The 17795-nt window shown below is 28.7% G+C and overlaps 2 protein-coding genes across 3 annotated transcripts; one reads left to right on the forward strand and one right to left on the reverse strand.

The window, feature by feature from the left end:
• Positions 1 to 7637: 7637 nt before the first annotated feature.
• Positions 7638 to 8081, forward strand: LOC114376691. Its single transcript, XM_028334927.1, has one exon. The coding sequence runs from the start codon at positions 7638 to 7640 to the stop codon at positions 8079 to 8081; it is 444 nt and encodes a 147-aa protein (XP_028190728.1).
• A 4485-nt stretch (positions 8082 to 12566) lies between these two features.
• LOC114372915 lies at positions 12567 to 17584 on the reverse strand. Of its 2 annotated transcripts, none has more exons than XM_028330476.1 (12): positions 17161 to 17584; positions 16841 to 16916; positions 16504 to 16576; positions 16021 to 16104; positions 15620 to 15736; positions 15009 to 15470; positions 14420 to 14823; positions 14217 to 14316; positions 14063 to 14122; positions 13893 to 13979; positions 13592 to 13720; positions 12567 to 13022 (listed from the first exon to the last, which is right to left on the reverse strand). In XM_028330476.1, the coding sequence occupies exons 2-12, from the start codon at positions 16912 to 16914 to the stop codon at positions 12720 to 12722; spliced, it is 1893 nt and encodes a 630-aa protein (XP_028186277.1). In that variant the 5' UTR covers positions 16915 to 16916; positions 17161 to 17584; the 3' UTR covers positions 12567 to 12719. The 2 variants fall into 2 exon arrangements, with proteins under 2 accessions (XP_028186277.1, XP_028186276.1); XM_028330475.1 differs by having other exon boundaries at positions 17037 to 17584.
• Between the last annotated feature and the right edge of the window lie 211 nt (positions 17585 to 17795).

Consider the following 17795-nt stretch of genomic DNA (forward strand, 5'->3'; position numbering starts at 1 on the left):
AATATTTGATGAATGTTTTAAAAATAAAAGAGAGCAAGAGACATCTTAAAAATTGGGAAATGCAATAGACAACGAAGAAAATTATAATTTAACAAATAATATTATAACTCATTAAACAATATTTATGATAGATAAAATTATTATGTGTGTTTTTTTCTTAGTTAAAATTACAATTTAATTTGTTTATTGAAATTGTGTTTATACATATATAAATTAATTATAAACTTGAATTTAACTTGTATTAAATTTAAATTTAAACATTTTTTTCAGTTAAAGATATAATCGATTTACAGACAGCCATTTTGATCACGCCAATCACCAATGTATGCTGCTGTTTAAGGGGTATATGTTATATATATATATATATATATATATATATATATATATATATATAAGCTTTTTTAGCGTGTTAGAATTTTTTCATATATTAATGTGTGATACAACTAATTATAATATTTTATTTTATCAAAAATAGACTGATATTATAATTTATTTGACGAAATTTAAGTCTACTAATAATAATATGATTAATTATTTACAGGTTTTGTATACTTAATTGTGATTAGTGTGAGAAAATAATATGTGCTTAATCATTGGGTCTATAATAAGAGGTGTTTAGGGTTAATAAATAACAAAGTTAAGTTTTTTTTATTAATTGATCTATAAGATTTATTCCATTGAAAATTATAATATAAAAAAAGTGTAATTAGGCAAAAGAAATTTTGATTTTTTGAATTTTTGTATGTCACACTATGCAAAAAATAAGTAAGTGTTATGATAATATTTTAAATTTATATAAATTCATTTTTACTAGACTTATTTATTTTACAAGACAGGGAAAGTTCATGGCAACACCTAAGGTTGGAGTTTTACTATACATAATTATAATAATTATTTTTTTGTGAATTATTTACATAATTATAATTATAATAATAGGTCCCGTAGGTTAGCAAATGTTTCATCGCGAAGGAAAGCCAGCTACCGGTATCTGAAATCTGTGCTAAAACATTATCGATATAGTAATTAAAACTGTGGAATGGCAATAGGTGAGTTGGGAAAGCAAGTAGCTGTTTCCTGTGGGCTAAGATTCACCCATAATAAGCCACAAATTACATATTAGCACCTAGTAATGACTTTTTATAATTTAGTGAGTTCATTTTTAATCACACACTTTAATTTTTAATTTTATAAATACTTAAATATGTTTTTCATAGTAATATATAGTTGGTTTTGATTTTATTATATTTAAACTTTACTTCTTTTTAATTTACTATCTGAAATATTTTTATATTTGATTTTAGTATCTATTATCAATTAATGTCTACTAAATGATGATATAATATTTTTTTAGTTTATCATATAATCACTTAAATAGATATTTACTAGTGATAAGTATTAAAATCAAACATAAAAAATAGGTAGTAAAAAAAATTGAGGCAATATACCACTCCCATGGTGGTTGACTCAAATTGATTTATGTGTTAGTTCTCTTAATTTAAAAAATAAAAATTCAAAATTAAAACAAAAACACAGAATAAAGAAAAATGTAAATATAAAAAAAGTTCATGAACACAGTGATTCATGATAATAAACATGAATACAATAACAAATTTTCTTAAGGATTCGTAAAATAAATCTAAAACCTTAACCTCAAGTAAGTCGAATAGGATACCTCATAAAAACAAAAACGAACCAGTACTTCTATAATCCATTCAATCCCATAAACAGAATTAGTTCATGATCTAGACATTAACACCGTCTCTGTTAATAAGTTTTCTATTCAAATTTGATATAATAAGCTGTCAACATCTCCTCTAAATCTTCACTTTAATCCTTTTAAATATTCGTAAAATCATGATCAATAAAAGAGAAATGAGACATCACCAATTACGTAAAAGAAAATCACCAGAAACTATCACAAATATATACACAAGCATAAATTAAATTATAATACCAAAATTCTACAAACTTTTTTTTAAAATAAAATCTACTCCTGTAAAGTGGAGTAGACTAAGTCACAGAAACACTATATGAAACCTATCACTTTTGCACCCTTCACCTCATAATCCCTAGTTGATGGATTATTATTGAGGAAGGTATTGCTTCTGAGTTATAAACTTATTTGATATCCGGGGGTCCTACTTCATCACTTAAGTCAAATAATGTTTCTTTTTTTAAAATAAATCGCGTAAACTCAATTGCTTTGGCACGTATATACATTCTGTATGCATGCTGACGATCGAGAATCTTAATTTAAGCATTAATCAAGAAGCAGAAATACATATTAAAAAGCAAAACACATACTTTTGAAAAATCATTGTCATCTCTTAGCTTATTTTAATTTATAAAGGTAGTCATGGTAGATTTTTAATGTTTTGCAGTTTTTTTTTCTTAAATGACAATTTGGTTCTATAAAATATCTTTTTATTAATACTTTAAGGATAAAATTTAGGTTTAGTTTATGTCAAATTTAAAATTTTATATATTAGTCTCTATTGTTAAGTAACAATATTAAGTATTAGCTAATGGCATAATTATGGTGTTTGTAACTTATTGACTTTCTATGTTATTAAGGGGTAGGAAAAAATAATTATGTGTATTTTTTTAATAAAACGTGTTTTAAAATCTTTATTTGTTTAGAATAATATGACAGTAAATTACTTGATGAGAAATTTAAAATATAATTTATTAAAAAATACATTTGATTATCCTATTAGATTTTTTTTTACAACATAACAAATTAATTAACTATCAACATTATTGTTATTTGATAACATGAACTAAACCCAAAAAAATCAATTTTACATAGACTAAATTTTAAAAAATAACTTTAAAGGAACAAAATAAAAAATAAGACATTTATAAGGCTCAAAAACTTATTTAAGTCTAATTTTTTCTTATAGTATCCTTTGCACTAATAATATATTTTACATACATAATTTTTTTAAAGTAAAATATAATAAAATGACACACTTAAAAGATTCAAACATCTTTTTTATCCATATGAATTGAACATGATATTAAGAGTTTACAATACTCACTCACTCACTCTTTTCAACCAACTAAGTTAAATTTCTTTGGTAAAAATCCAAACCTTTTTAGTTATAGTTTATCATAGGCTATGTTTGATAAAATATTTCAACTAACTTTTAATTTTTCTTACTGGATAAAAAATTTGATTAACCTTTCAATAAACAAGTTTTTTTAATAATTTACTAGCAAGTAATCTATGGAGATGATAGCTGATAGCTTATGAAATAAGAATTGTTTAAAAACCTTTGGATAGTAACAAATAGGATGCTATATATTATAAAAAAAATATATGATATTATGTAAAATAGTAGTAAACATAAATGGCACGACATAATATTATGAGTATGACTTATATTCTATTTGAGTTGACAATAATTAGAAGAAAAAAATTTAAAGCTTATAGCTAGTTTGTAATGAATTAAATTCACTCGTATTTATCATTAAAAAAAATCACTCATGTCTGGATTAAATTTAAGATTGGTTATTTGTGGTTTAATTTGAATAGTAGCTATGCTGGAAAAAAATGTCATTGATTTTGGTAAAAATGAAGATCATGGTAGAATAAATTAATTTTAATACAGATTTTATAATAAAGCAACTCTTAAGATTTAACATAAAAAAATGTCAAATTATATATAAATAGACAGTCAAGAAGCATACACAAGATTATCAAACTCACAATTCTATATAAATTTCTGGAGATTCCATAAGTTCAACTCCAATAATTGATTCATAAATTCATAAGAGTTTACTCAATATAAAAACTATATTAATATTCCTATATATAAAATCATAACTAAATATTTTAATCCTGAAATAAATCAAAATTAAAAACTTCAACAATAATTCAATAAACTAACATAGTTCACATCCAATCAAACATAAATTCATAAAATATAAAACATAAGTCCTTAAAATAAAAGCATTTAAAAAACATAGAAATTGTTTAAATGTCTGTCAATCCTCTAATTAAATCATATCCAATATCACCATCACCACCATCATCTTCAAGCTCTTCCTTGATTGCGCTGTTACTTATTTCTCTGTTCAACTTGTCGTTAATCTCGTCCATGAGCTTCGACAGCGGAAGGTCACTCTCCTCCATCAGCCTCACGACGACATTTCATGAATCACCGCACAGGCTCAATTCAAATGTTAAGACAAATGTGAGTGAAGCGACCACGAAAAGCAAGGGCATGTGCCGTCGCCAACGACACAAACAAACTTCGATGGAGATGAAGATATAGGGCGAGAGATACAGGTCACAAAGAGACTAAGAGGCTAGGGTATGATCGAGGGAGTGAGACTCTTAAACCTATTTGAACTGAGAATACGAAAAATACTTCACTTTCAAAGACTTTTTTTTAAAGTTATCTTTGAATTATTGATTTCATCGATAATTCTCCTAAAAATTATGTTGATTTGTAATTTCTACATTTTTTTAAAAAATTGTTATTGAAATAGTATGGATATTTGCAAAAATGTCACCACCTCCTTAACGACGACAATTTTTGTAAAATCATCATCAAATTCCCATCAAAGTCATATTTTCTAGTAGTAAAGGCGTACGATAAAATATGAAAACTACTCCTTCATTGAATAAAATATATAATTTATACTTTTAACATTTTTTTACAGAACTTTATACTCAACATAAAGTTAATAAGATTGGATTTCGATAGTCGCATGCACAACAAAGTAAAGTCGAACAGAGGAAACAAAAAAAGCTAACTTACAGACCAAATAATGTATATATATATATATATATGTGTGTGTGTGTGATCTGTACCAAAAACAATTTGATCATTGATGCCTCTTCCTTCCGGCATGGGTGTGGTATCTCATTCTTATCCGTTGTCAATTTAAACCCAGAAAATACGGATCCTTCAGTGTTAAGAAAATTTTCAGCTACGTGAACGTGAGTGCGATTGGGACCCCAACTTGCCAAGCAACTTGTTAATAGTAAAATAAAAGGGAGCAGGAGAATGAAAAAGAAAGGTCTACATTTTACTGTAGATTGTTATTTTTCCTGTTAGAAGACCTAGGTATATCAAACTGCACATGCATGAAGCTCTTCACCCATCATCAAGTGGATCACTTTTTCTTTGGTCGTCTTTTTCGTTAGTGGAATTGACTAGATATCTTTCTTATACTAAGCTTATTTTAACCTACCACGGATTATAGATCGCAAATTGTGGGTGCTTTTCACTTCCCCCGTTTATTTAGAAAGTGAGCATTCTTACTTTCCACAAACAATTAATACATGACACAGAAAATGCATGGTTGGAATTTGCACTATGAGCTAATAAATTTAACAATTGATTGATGAAAATTCACTACAAAAGATTAAAATGTAATTTTTGTCTCTTATTTTTTTAAATATATAATTTTGTCTTCTTATTTTTTAATTGAGATATTTTACTTTTTACTTTTTAAAAGTGGATAATTTTAGTCATTTATTTTTTAATTCAAACATTTAATCTCGTACTTTTAAAAAATTTATAATTTTAATTTTTGTATTTAATTTCAAACATTGATTTATGTAGTATGCAAATACTTATTAATATATGTTTATTTATTATCCACATGACAATTTTTTTTATTAAAATTATTTAATTTTTAACAAATTTAATTTTTTTTTAAAGTACATTTTCAAGTCTGAAATTAAAAAAAGGAATCAAAATCACATATTTTTAAAAAATAAAAGATGAAATATCTAAATTAAAAAGTAGGAGGAAGATTAATTAAAATATAATTTTTTTAACAGTGAAAAACAAAATGTCCCAACTAAAGAATAAGAAGACTAAAATGGTAAAAAAAAATTAAAAAAAGACGAAAATTACATTTTAAAAAAATTAAATTATTAGCTCATTTGGTTGAGCTTGGATATATGCGTAAGTTACATGTATTCGATTTTTATTGATGAAGAAAGAAATACTTATATGGTCTATATATTTCTCAAAATAGGCTGCCACTACTGAATTTTACACGCACAAATACTACTGAATTTTAATGGTATGTTTGGATGTAAAGATAAAAGAAAATGCAAATAATGATATTTCATATATGTTTAATTAAAAAGGAAATGAAAAGACAAGAAGATTAATTTGAAAAACATTTTTTTTAATTTTTTTTTCTTAATTTAAATTTTAAACTTTTTTTTCTTCTTTCTCATTTTTAATGCCGCTAAATGTTAATAACGTTCAGTTCGTGGTCAAAGAAAGGTACTACTACATATTTCAATCGCCCTTAATTAAAGCTAGAAGAACATGCACTTGGACTTTGTATATCGTCAAAATAATGTAATTCCTAGCATTAACTCCGAAATGAAAAATGACCATCCAATCTATCTCGACCTTAATTAAAAAAAAAAAACAGTACTAGTTGTGGAAAAAAAACCTTAATCAAAAACAGTTTTGAAGTGACCGTCACCGACTTTAGCGTTATGTTGTAATATTATAATAATTATAAAATTTATAATTAAAATGAGTTTTTATCTGATTTCAAAATACATAATTAACAAAAATGCATTAACATTTATAACTTGGATTGGTTACTTATTTAATTGGAGATTATATGACGGGTATTAATCACAGTGATACTTGGTGTGGTTTTAGAAAAAATAAGTGATTTGAATTAAACATAATATATAGTAATTCAGTTTAAATGTAATATCAAGGATAAGTCTATATTAAGCTGAAATAATAATCTCACCCTACTTTTATTTTATCTACTTTTATTTTATCGCTATATGATATGATGTTCATCCACACGAATTTTTTTTCCTCTAGAAAATTTACATTACATATGTTCTAGCAAAATAAAATATTTTTATTAGGATTAATTAAGCTTTTAATTCCTTGAATTTTTTCGATTTTAAACTTTAGTCTGTCAAAAAAATTTATAACCTTTAGTTATTTATTAATTTTTTGTTGCATTTTTAGTCCCTTTAAAAAAATTTATCCATTTTTAATCTTTCATTATTTTTATTTTTTAAAATTAGTCTTAATATAAAATAAATGATAAACTAAAAATGAGTAAAAAATTTAATTTTAAGCAATAAAAGTAAATGAAAGATTAAAAATAAACAAAAAAATTTAGAAGAACAAAAAATACTTAAAAATTAATAAATAACTAAAAGTTAACAAAAAAAAAACATACCAAGGATTATAACTTAGAATCCAAAAAAGTTAATAACTAAAAAATTAATTATTCTTTTTATAAAAAAATCATTAAAATAAAAAACATGTCAATTTCTATATTTATCAATTCAATACTACAGTTCAAATTTTAATTCACTATTAAAATTGAAATAAATCGTTAATATTTTCAATAGAAAATAATCATTTTATATTAATATTATGATAAGAAAAAAATAAAAAAATAATACTAGAATGTCTCAAATTTAAGGATTTAATAATTTATTTGTTTTTATTTGCGTAAAGTCTTTTTCCTTAACGCACGCGCACAGGTCAAAGGCTTATGTGACATCTACATCAACGTCACACTGATCCCTCATCCTTGAAGAAACTAGATCCACTAAGCAAGATAAAAAGTGGAAGAAGAAGAAATCTGAAAACGGCACCATCATTTCTTTCTGCGCAATGGGCGCGTGCTCATCTTCTGCTTCCGTGGAAATGGAAACGACAACAGCAAGTGTGAATAAGGGTGGTGGCGGCGGCGGCGGCGGTGCACCTGCGTCGGAATCTTTCCGACGACCGTCGTCGATCATGGTGATGGACATGGTCGGTCGCATCAATGAGTACAAGCAACCAATCCCCGCGAGAAACGTGCTTTCGGAGAATCCTCATTACTACCTCTGCAACTCGGAGTCAGTGCACATCGGCACGTGCATGCCACGTGTCCCCGATGAAGAAGAGCTTCTAGCCGGTCGAATCTACTTCCTTGTCCCTCTCTCGCATTCCGATACCCCACTTTCACTCCCTCTCCTCTGTGATCTCGCCGTTAAAGCTGGTTCCGCTCTTCCCAACCCTAATAATAACCGTTACTATGGTCAGGGTAAAAAAGCCGCCGATAAGCGCCGTTAAATTTGTGCCGTCAGCGTGTAAGTTGGTTTTCTTTGAACTTTGATGATTTTATGTTTGGTTTGTGGTTTTAATCGATTTACTTGGAAGAGGTGGGCAATTAATTAAATTTGTACGAGCAAGGGCCCAAATGAGAGTAATTGGTTGAAAAACAAGAATAGTCTGTGAATTGGTGTGCCTGCCCCCACGGGAATAATGAAATAATGCACCATCCTTCCTCATTCTATCCATTTGCTGTCCAATATCCAACATGTACCTCAATCAGAGTTGGAACTTGCAATAGTTTCCCTTTTTATTTGTAATAATGATACCACATCTTTGACATAGTAGTATTAATTAGGAATATATTTATTACAAATATTAGGAATATATTGTTTTTTAATGTTATGAATATATGCAAAAGGTAATATATTTCTAATTTTTTTAAGAATCAATTATGTGACTTTTAACCCTTAAATCAAAGATTAATTTTATTTGCAAGGCGTTGTTATTATAGGGTTTAGCCCCCCTCCCACTAGCTTCCTTTGAGAACTTGATACATTCCTAAATTGAACACACCAGCTGAAAGTAAAATTAAGGCAGCTGGAAATATGTTTCATATCCTCTCGTGCTTTTTCATCCCTTACGCGAGTAAACAATGCTACCCCAAAACGGAAGAAATTAGCAAAAATATTTAAATATAAATTTTTTATTAGAAAAGTATTTAAATATTTTTAAGAGAAAAAAAGTTATACACTAACACTATAAAAGTTTTAGAGAATCATTCTATCATAATACATCATGTATAATAAATTTATTGACTTTTAAAATAATTATTTTAAAATAATTTAATAATTTATGATTAAATAATAATATAAAATTATTTTACACTTTGTACTGTCACAATATAACAACAGTGTAATATAGTGAGATAATTGATGCTCATAAAAATTACTTTAAAATACATATTTCCTTCAATCAAAATTATAAGAAAAAAGTAATAATGGAAATTAGTTATGTTTATTAAATTGTCTGAATCTCAATTAAAAATATTTTTTTTAAATTAAACTTTATTAAATTTTGATATCAGACATAAATCTTTTATTAAATGAAAGATATTTTTAAAATAGTTGAGATTTATTTATATTTGAGATCAAGATACAATGATTTTTTTTTATATTTGGGATTGGAGTAGTATTTAATTAGAATATTCTTTAAATGAAGAGAAAAATAATTATATACTTTATAAAATTTTATATACTTATCTAATCACAACTCATCATGTATGATACTCAATTTATTTACTTTTTTAAATAATTATCGTAAAATAATTTAAATGATGAATTATGATTGGACAATAATATAAAATTATTTTACAAATATCAAACTATATATATATATATATATATATATATATATATATGATGAATTATGATTGGTACATATTTTATTATAAATAAATTCGATGATAGAAAAGATCGACGTCTACAACCTAGATAACGGTATGATGTATTTAATTACTATAATTCAATGTTTATTTAATACTTATTACTAAAAAAAATCAGCCCCCTCTATACTAAGTTTCTAGATCCGTCCCTACACGCAGCAAGACCTTATCAACTCCATGATTAACATATTATTAATATATTTATGTAAAGAAAAAGAAGGAAAGATTATATAATTCTAATGTAGAAATAGAGGAGAAAATGAGATGGATGTAAGTTTCAAGAGAGTGAGATACATAATAATGAGAACTCTTTTTTTTAATCAATAATGGGATCTATTTCATGAAATATTTATAATTTAATAAATTAGTTCAATAATTTTTAAATTTTAACTGTTAATTTTTTCAGTTTTTAATTTATGATAAAATTATTTTTGTCAAACACAAACTTAATAGAGATTTTTGATCTTAGCCCTCTCGTTCATGAAAAAAGATCTTTGCTTGATTTGGAGTTCAACCAAAAAATAAATAAAATCTGACAAATTATTTTAAAAAGGATCAAACTAAAGATACACTAAACTTAATGATGTGTTTGATAGAGGAAGAAAGGAAAGAAAAAAAAAGAGATACAAAAGTAAAACAAGGCTTATGTGGATCTTACATCTTTTACGTTCTACTTTTATTTTCATTTTCTTTTTTCATAATCTCAACCAAAACAAAACACACTGTAAGGGATTGATATGTGCAGAATATTGTTTCGTGAAATATAGGAACTCCTTGGAGCCGAAGCCTTGGTAAGAGGTTAGAATATTCTAAACTGGGCTGCAAATCTGCATGCAACTAACGTGACTTGAAGCGGAGGTTTTTTCTTCCTCCACGTAGCAAATTTCTTTATACACCAAGCAGTTAGAGAAAATAAAAATAAAAATATCCTTATATATACTGACAATCCATACACCCTTACTAACCAACTCAACTAATAGGTTAGTTATAATAAAAAATAATTAATGTCACAATATATAATATTAAATTTTTTAATATATATTTAATACAAATATAAGTTTATATAATAAATTTTGTAACAATTAATTTTAATCTAACAATATATTTTTTTACATATATCCGTAAGGTTGATATGGGTTGTTAATTCATATGATCCATACGAATTGTTAATTTATATAAATTATGTGTAAGAACAGTGTTGAAATTAAAGAAAAATTGAATAGTATATACGAGATTTGTTGGATGCTTGAAGAAAATTCCTGGCGGATAGAAGACTTGGGTTGATCCAATTTGACTTATATTACATACAAATGGATATTGATCCAATCTGGACGTAGCCGATCCCAATCGTGATTAGGCCATCGTTAATTAGACCAATATGAAACAATTTTAAAAATATAATGAAATAAAATATGGGTTTAATTTCTATTTTTTTGTGTTAAAAAATATCTTTTTAGCCATGTAAAATTCAATACATACGTCTTTTAAAGTTTTCACTAATAAACTTGTGATCTCATCTTGCAATCTGCATTACAGCTTGCACTCAATGTCCATGTATGGTGTGGCAAGTGGATTTGGAACAACATATATGAAGGGCAACTTGGTAAATCCACTTTAGCTCCTTCACCTTCCCTCGTTGCTGAATTTTAAGTGCGCCTTTTTGCTAATGAATTGGCTTATGGATGTCTGTGGAGTCCTTCGGGAGAGCATGGTGAAGAAAATTTCTTTTAGTGAATGAAGAACGATTCTTCTTCTATCCAAAATACTATCGACACATTTTTTAATAAATTAAAAAAAAATCTTTAGGAATGTTCATGTACTGATCTTTTTTTTATTTTTAATATTCATATCCTAATCTAATTCAACACAGCTGAAAAAATTGATCCAAAAGTTTGAAAACCAAACTGATTGAAAAATTAAAAAATCATTTTTTTTGGATTTGATTTTAAAAATTGATCTAAACCAAATAATTAAAAGTAATTAAAATAAATTAAGAGTAAAAAAATCAATTATCACAATCATCGATTTAAATTTAAATTAAATAATTAATAATAATTAAAGAGTGTGTGTATTATTTTGAGAAAAAAGGTGAGTAGCTTATCAAAGAAAATATAAGTAAATTGAATATATTTTAAAGGGGTTTAATTGATTTGATTGAAAAAGATATGTTTTTGGTCTCTAATAAATATTTGAATTTTATATTAGTTCTTTAATAAATTTTTTTATTGAATTCATAATAAAATAATAATTTTATTTTTTATGCTTGATATTTCTTGTTTTTAGTCCTCAACAAATTAGCAAATTTTATATTTGCTTCCAAATAATTTTTTTTTCATTTGTTATTAGTCTTTTTCAATTAAAAAAAGTGTCCAAGACTAAAAACAAATTTTTTGTTTTATCAGATAGAAAAAATGAAAAAAAAATATTAGAAAATAAACACAAAATTCAAGTATTTATCAAAGATCTCCTAAATGTTTTAGTCTTTAAAAAATAAAGAATTAAATTGAACATTTTAAAAATAAAATGACTAAATTAAACCTAATAAATAAATTAAGGAATCAAATTAAATTAAATATTTTAAAAATAAGAGAATTAAATTGAACTTAAAATTAAATTAGATGATGAAAATAATAATTTTTTAATCCATTATTTAATATTTTTTTTGTCGGATCCTATTTCTTGCCATTTAAATATAGTGATTCGATTTCTTTAAAAAAATAGTAATCCGATTAAATTTATCTTTTAATCAAAACTAACGGTTTAATTGATAAACCATTTAAAAATCTTAGATATTATTTTACAGTAACAAATAATCCGATTAAAGATTAGAATCAATTCTATCAGATTAGATTGCGAAAATAATCATCATTCATAACTAATTCATCATTCTTAATTTATATTTAATCTTGTCTTTTAAAACTGCAGCCTCTTCCTGAAGCTTTAAAATTTGTTCTGTTGTTGGATGGAGTTGTCCACTTTATCTTCTTACAGAAAGCAAGGCATGTTTGAAATAAAATCCTTTGTCCTTTTTTTAATCGTCCAATTCAAGGCACGTTAACATCAGATTTAGAGTAGCAACAAAGATTATTTACAGTGTTGTCACACTGCAATATTGTATTTCGCTGTACCGTTTCTACTTTGTACAAAAAAGAATTATACATAGATCAAACAAATGCTCTTTTCTTGCCACAGTAAGAAGTAACGCTGCAAAGTAATCATTTGACCATATCCTTAGATATGAGGTATCGAAAAGAAAAGTTGTGTGGAATCCATTCTATGCTCTTGCGGGATTTTGCAAGCTGACATTTCTTAACACTCTTTCTCAGGGATTCGGGTAGTGATTCTAGGATCATATCCATGACACCATTGGGGCACAAACCTGAGTCCTTGGTGAATGACTCAACAAGCTTTGGTAAGAGTATTTTTTGGTCCTTGCGTATGCCTAAGTTAGCTCGAATATATTCGTCCTTTGCAACTTCTAGCTCTTGAAACACCCTCTTTGGTGTATATACACGTACCTGTGAAGGTTCATACAAACAACTCATTACTTATTAGAGTTAAGCAAGTCAAATTTGAAAATTGATTATCGTATGTTAATCTGTTTGTCCATATATTTATTTCGTAATCCCCTGTAGTCTATAGACAACTTGTTTGGTTAACATAACTAGTACATGATGATGTTGTGGTTTTACAACATGGAATGATCCATTTTATCTTCTTATAGAAAGCATGGCATATTTGAAATAAAATCTTTTGTCCTTTTTTCACCCCTTTCCCACCCCAAAATAGTCTAATTAACGAGAGGGGAAACCTGTGAGAATAGTTCACTTGTCAAAGTGCATTCCATGTTAATTGTTTAACTCAGTTAAAAGTAATTTTCTTCCATGTGTAATAACACCTCCAAGGCAAGCATTACACATGGCGTTGTCAAATTAAGGCATGGAAAATTTCCATGTTCTCCAAATGGTTGTGCTTGACTACTTGCCAATGTATAAGGAATTGCCCAAACAAATATCAATTATTCATATAATCAAGCTTTGCAAAAATGAGTAACGAAATTGCACACCCATGAGAATTAAGGGAATACCGCAGGATCAGAATGGTTTCCTGAACAGAGTGCAAAGTGTGAAAGAGGCTCAGCTTGCTCCAGTGCATAGGCTTGTCGTCTATCTCCAGCTTTGAATTTTGTACTTTGAGAAAATAACAAGCGCAGCCACTGCAAGAGGAAGCAAATTTGAAGAAGCGACCATGTAAATCACCAGTGTCTAGAATTAATAAATAATAACAAATACTCCTTTGTTTTAAAAGTATATTTGAATGGAATTTCAAATGTATTTTTTCTCTCCTTTGTTTTTTCATAGGGAAGTAATTGGGAACATAGGATTCACCTGTCCCGGGCGAGACATCCGACACTTGAGTATAGTATTTTGTATTGTGTCTGCACTAATTGTATGACCCCCAACATTATATGCAGCCTGCAAAGACCAAGCAAGTAAATGTGCTTAAGAGTTTCATCCTTTAATTAATGACTTTAAGCTACCACTCTCTCAATGTTTACCTTCAAAAGAAGAAAGACTCTTTTCACATTGTTTTGTGGAATCCCATAAGCCAGAAATGCCTATTAGAAACGAAAGAACAAATTATAACACAACTAATCAAATGGGAAAAATATTACACTGAAACATATTCTTGATAGTATAATAATAAATTACATGCATCACTAAAGCATTGTGTATGTTGATCCAAAAAGCTATCTTCTCCTCGTGCTTCAACCTGCCGGGGTCTACTTCTTCTAACCGACAAATAAGTGACCTAAAACAACATAAAAGGACATGCTCATTAAAACTCAACCTAGAACCAAAGAGTTCATTCAACTCTACTATCTCAATCAAGTATAAGTATATAACAGCCTCACCTGAAATTCAGGAGCAGCTTCTCAGTATCAGCCGACTTCTGACTTTCTCTATAAAGCCATGATACTTCAACCATGGTGCTATATGGCCCACTAAACTCCTTAAGTCCTTCCACATGGAAAGGATTGTCTAAGCGCACATCAAAAGATGAATTATTTCTGAACCTTGGACTCCACATGTCACCTTGATCTCCAATGGAAAAGGCACTTGCTGAGGACAAGGATGAACTTGGAGATGAAAGTCCTGGATGTGTCATAGGAGGGTCTGCAAGCTTGCAATATATAGCTGATATGCATTTGACCATATCCTCAGAAAGTTTGTTAGGTGTCACTGGAACATGATCAGATATTCGTGTGCCAAGATGTTCTGCTAGACTGATTATGTTTGATGAAGAGCTTTGAGCATACTGCATACAATCATGCACTCGGTCAGAAACCAGTGAATGTCAAAAGTATTTTGTGATTGTTATGCAGCAACTCAGTGCATAAGCTAATTTTAACTCCAAAGAACCTTATTTCATTTTGTATTCTTATTTTCTTCTCTTATAAGTGTTTATTGAAAAGTTTATCCAAATAAGACCTAGATTTTTACCTCTAACATGGACAACGGCTGGGAATGACAGGCACGCAGAGATTTAGCTAAAGAATCTGCTGGAGGAGATTCTCTTGTAAATGCTGGACAATGGGACAAAGAGGAATGACAACGATAAACACCAGAACCTAAATGCTTTTCTTCTAGCAGATTTCTATTATGTTCCTTCCCAAAAGTCTCAGGCTCATATATGTCATACTCCTTGCTCAAAGTCTCAAGCTTATGCTCATTAGATTGTTCTGTAGAAGATTCTCTCTTGGTTAAGACCTCAGGCACAGAAACATTGATGAATCGTGCGCTATGTGTTGTTAGAGGGAACTTTACACTTTCCTCCTTAGAAGTCGGAGATACAGAAGATAATTGTTGATCAAAAGCTTTACGGTACAAGGAGAGAAGATGTTGCTCCAAATACACAACTTCCAACTCTAACACTGCAATTTCCCTAATTAATTCTGTGGCTGGCTGGAATACAAAAAGTAACAATTTTTTTTAAGACCAACAGAAATGTATATCAGTGTATAATCATGTATAAGCTGCACAAAAATCTTATGATCCAAGACACATATATGACACTGTTTTTTCATATGCATATTTATTGAACTTGTTGCTACCTTGGGTATCATCATCTCATTTGAATTAACGAGAGGTGAAGATCTGAATCCAAGTGCCTTTTCTAACGTGGATCTGACCTGAAATTGGTCTTGTAATCTTCTCTCAAGCTGTAGAATCTGTAACAGGGTAATTTAACAATAAATAAATAACATGAACGAAATATACATAGTAATTTGGCAAAAGTATGATGAGTCACTTCGCGAAGCAGGAGCATGATTAAAAGAATACGGTCCAAGTCACACTCGCGGGATGCACAAACTCAATAATAGATGTAAATGAACCAAAATAAAAACCCAAAAAGGACACGGATAAACGGGCCACAGTGCAATAAATATGATTGCAGCAAAATATGCATCAAAAGAATTATGATGATTGATGAGCAGCAATTCTGGTATTGTACCTCTTGCTTCAGAGTACTGTGGACTTCATTTGTAGGGGTTCGGTTTTTCCTAGCTTTATCACATTCCGTGAGGTATCCCATGTCCTGGAATCAAATCAAACCCATACTTAGGCGTAAAAGTTAATGAATTTTGTTGTGCGTGGGGACTACAGAGAATAAAATCAAAATAGTCATCAATGTTCCAACAGTATGGAATGTGATTAATGAAATCAAACTACACTGTTGGCCAAAACCAATTCTCTATTTGTCCATCTTACATTAAATTTTTGGAAATATAGTTAGTTGCTATTATATTTTGGGCCACCGTTGACATCATTCATGATAAAGATTTGTCTGAAAAGTCAAAAGAAAAAATGATGAAATTTCTTTTCAGCATCATACACGCCTCATTCATGCCTAAGAATGTACTTTATCTACATGTAGTGCCTTCAATTTCTAAGAATTAGAAAGAAAAAAAAAATAGAAGAAGTGATTTGAGTATACCAGCTTCATTCGATCTGAGGCCTGAATGTGATTATCTGGATTATCCTCCTCAATTCTTTTCTTATCAGGAAGACTGCCATGTAAAACACAGTAAAGATAAGAAAAAAGCAAGTCCTCTTGTATGGTTCCAAATCTGGATATTATAGATATACATGATTACAAATAAAATAACCAAAGAAGCCCTGTTTAAGCATGACCCTGTTGGATAAGTTTCTCCACAAACACTTATAGAAGGAAAAAAAGAAATAAGTTTCTCCCATAAACTAAAAATAGTTTTATACACAAGTTAAAAATCAGTTTTTTTAGAGAAGCATAAGCATGAGAAACAGATAGAAACCTCTTTGAACGTTTGTGCCTTGGAGTAAATCTCAGTCCCAGCATTCTATTTTCTCCTACGCTTTCAACCATCATACCTGAAAGCCACCCAAATCAGAGTTGTTCACACAGTAAAGCAGTTACAATTGACAATTCACAGAAATAACAACTGCAACTGTGGAAAAACCAAGCAACAAAGATACCATGAACCATCCTACCTTGGAACTTCACAGGTCAGAACTCAGATGAAGCACACTTGAGAAATTAGCTAAAAGCACTAGTCAAGACTCCACACTACAAATTTAGTTGCCAGAGACTACTAAACAGATTCAAATACTTCACCTCACATGTTCCCACAAAGTGATCATTGGCTGTTAAGTGTCTATGACATGAGCATGAATGTGGAGAAAAGATTGTTAGTCTTCTCTATCAAGACCCTCCTGCTAGTGCTAAGCCACTACTTGCCTTGGTAAAGGATGGCCTTTTTGCATTTGCATGAAAAGGAGTTGTTGGAGTGTGCTTTAACTCAAGAACAAAGTCTTTATAGAATAACTTTGACAATGGTGAACGAGAGGAAAATGTCAAAGCATAAAAAAGTGGACAAATCTCACTCTTAAAGTCTGACTAGAGATCCAATCCAAGGTGTGACCAACGAGAAGAAGAAAATAAATAGTGGCTGGGGTACTGTCAACTGTTAAGTCGTGAGTGGAGAGTGTATGTGTGAATAGCAGCGTATTTATTTTCAACATTCTCTTCTCTTTGTTAGGAAAAACAAGTGGGAGTTGGTGACCGTCCGTCCACCCTTTCGTCTCATTTTGCACCCTTCATTTAATTAAACCTTAGACATTAAGCCAGTTGATTTGATAGAACACAATGAAGACAAAAAAATATTGGCACTAATATTAGATAGAGGTTTATTTTTGGTTGAAAAGATAAATTATGATCCAAGTAAAATGGCTATTATTTATTTTTTAGGT

Source organism: Glycine soja, chromosome 11 (assembly GCF_004193775.1).
Source record: "Glycine soja cultivar W05 chromosome 11, ASM419377v2, whole genome shotgun sequence".
In the NCBI taxonomy this organism is placed as follows: domain Eukaryota; kingdom Viridiplantae; phylum Streptophyta; class Magnoliopsida; order Fabales; family Fabaceae; genus Glycine; species Glycine soja.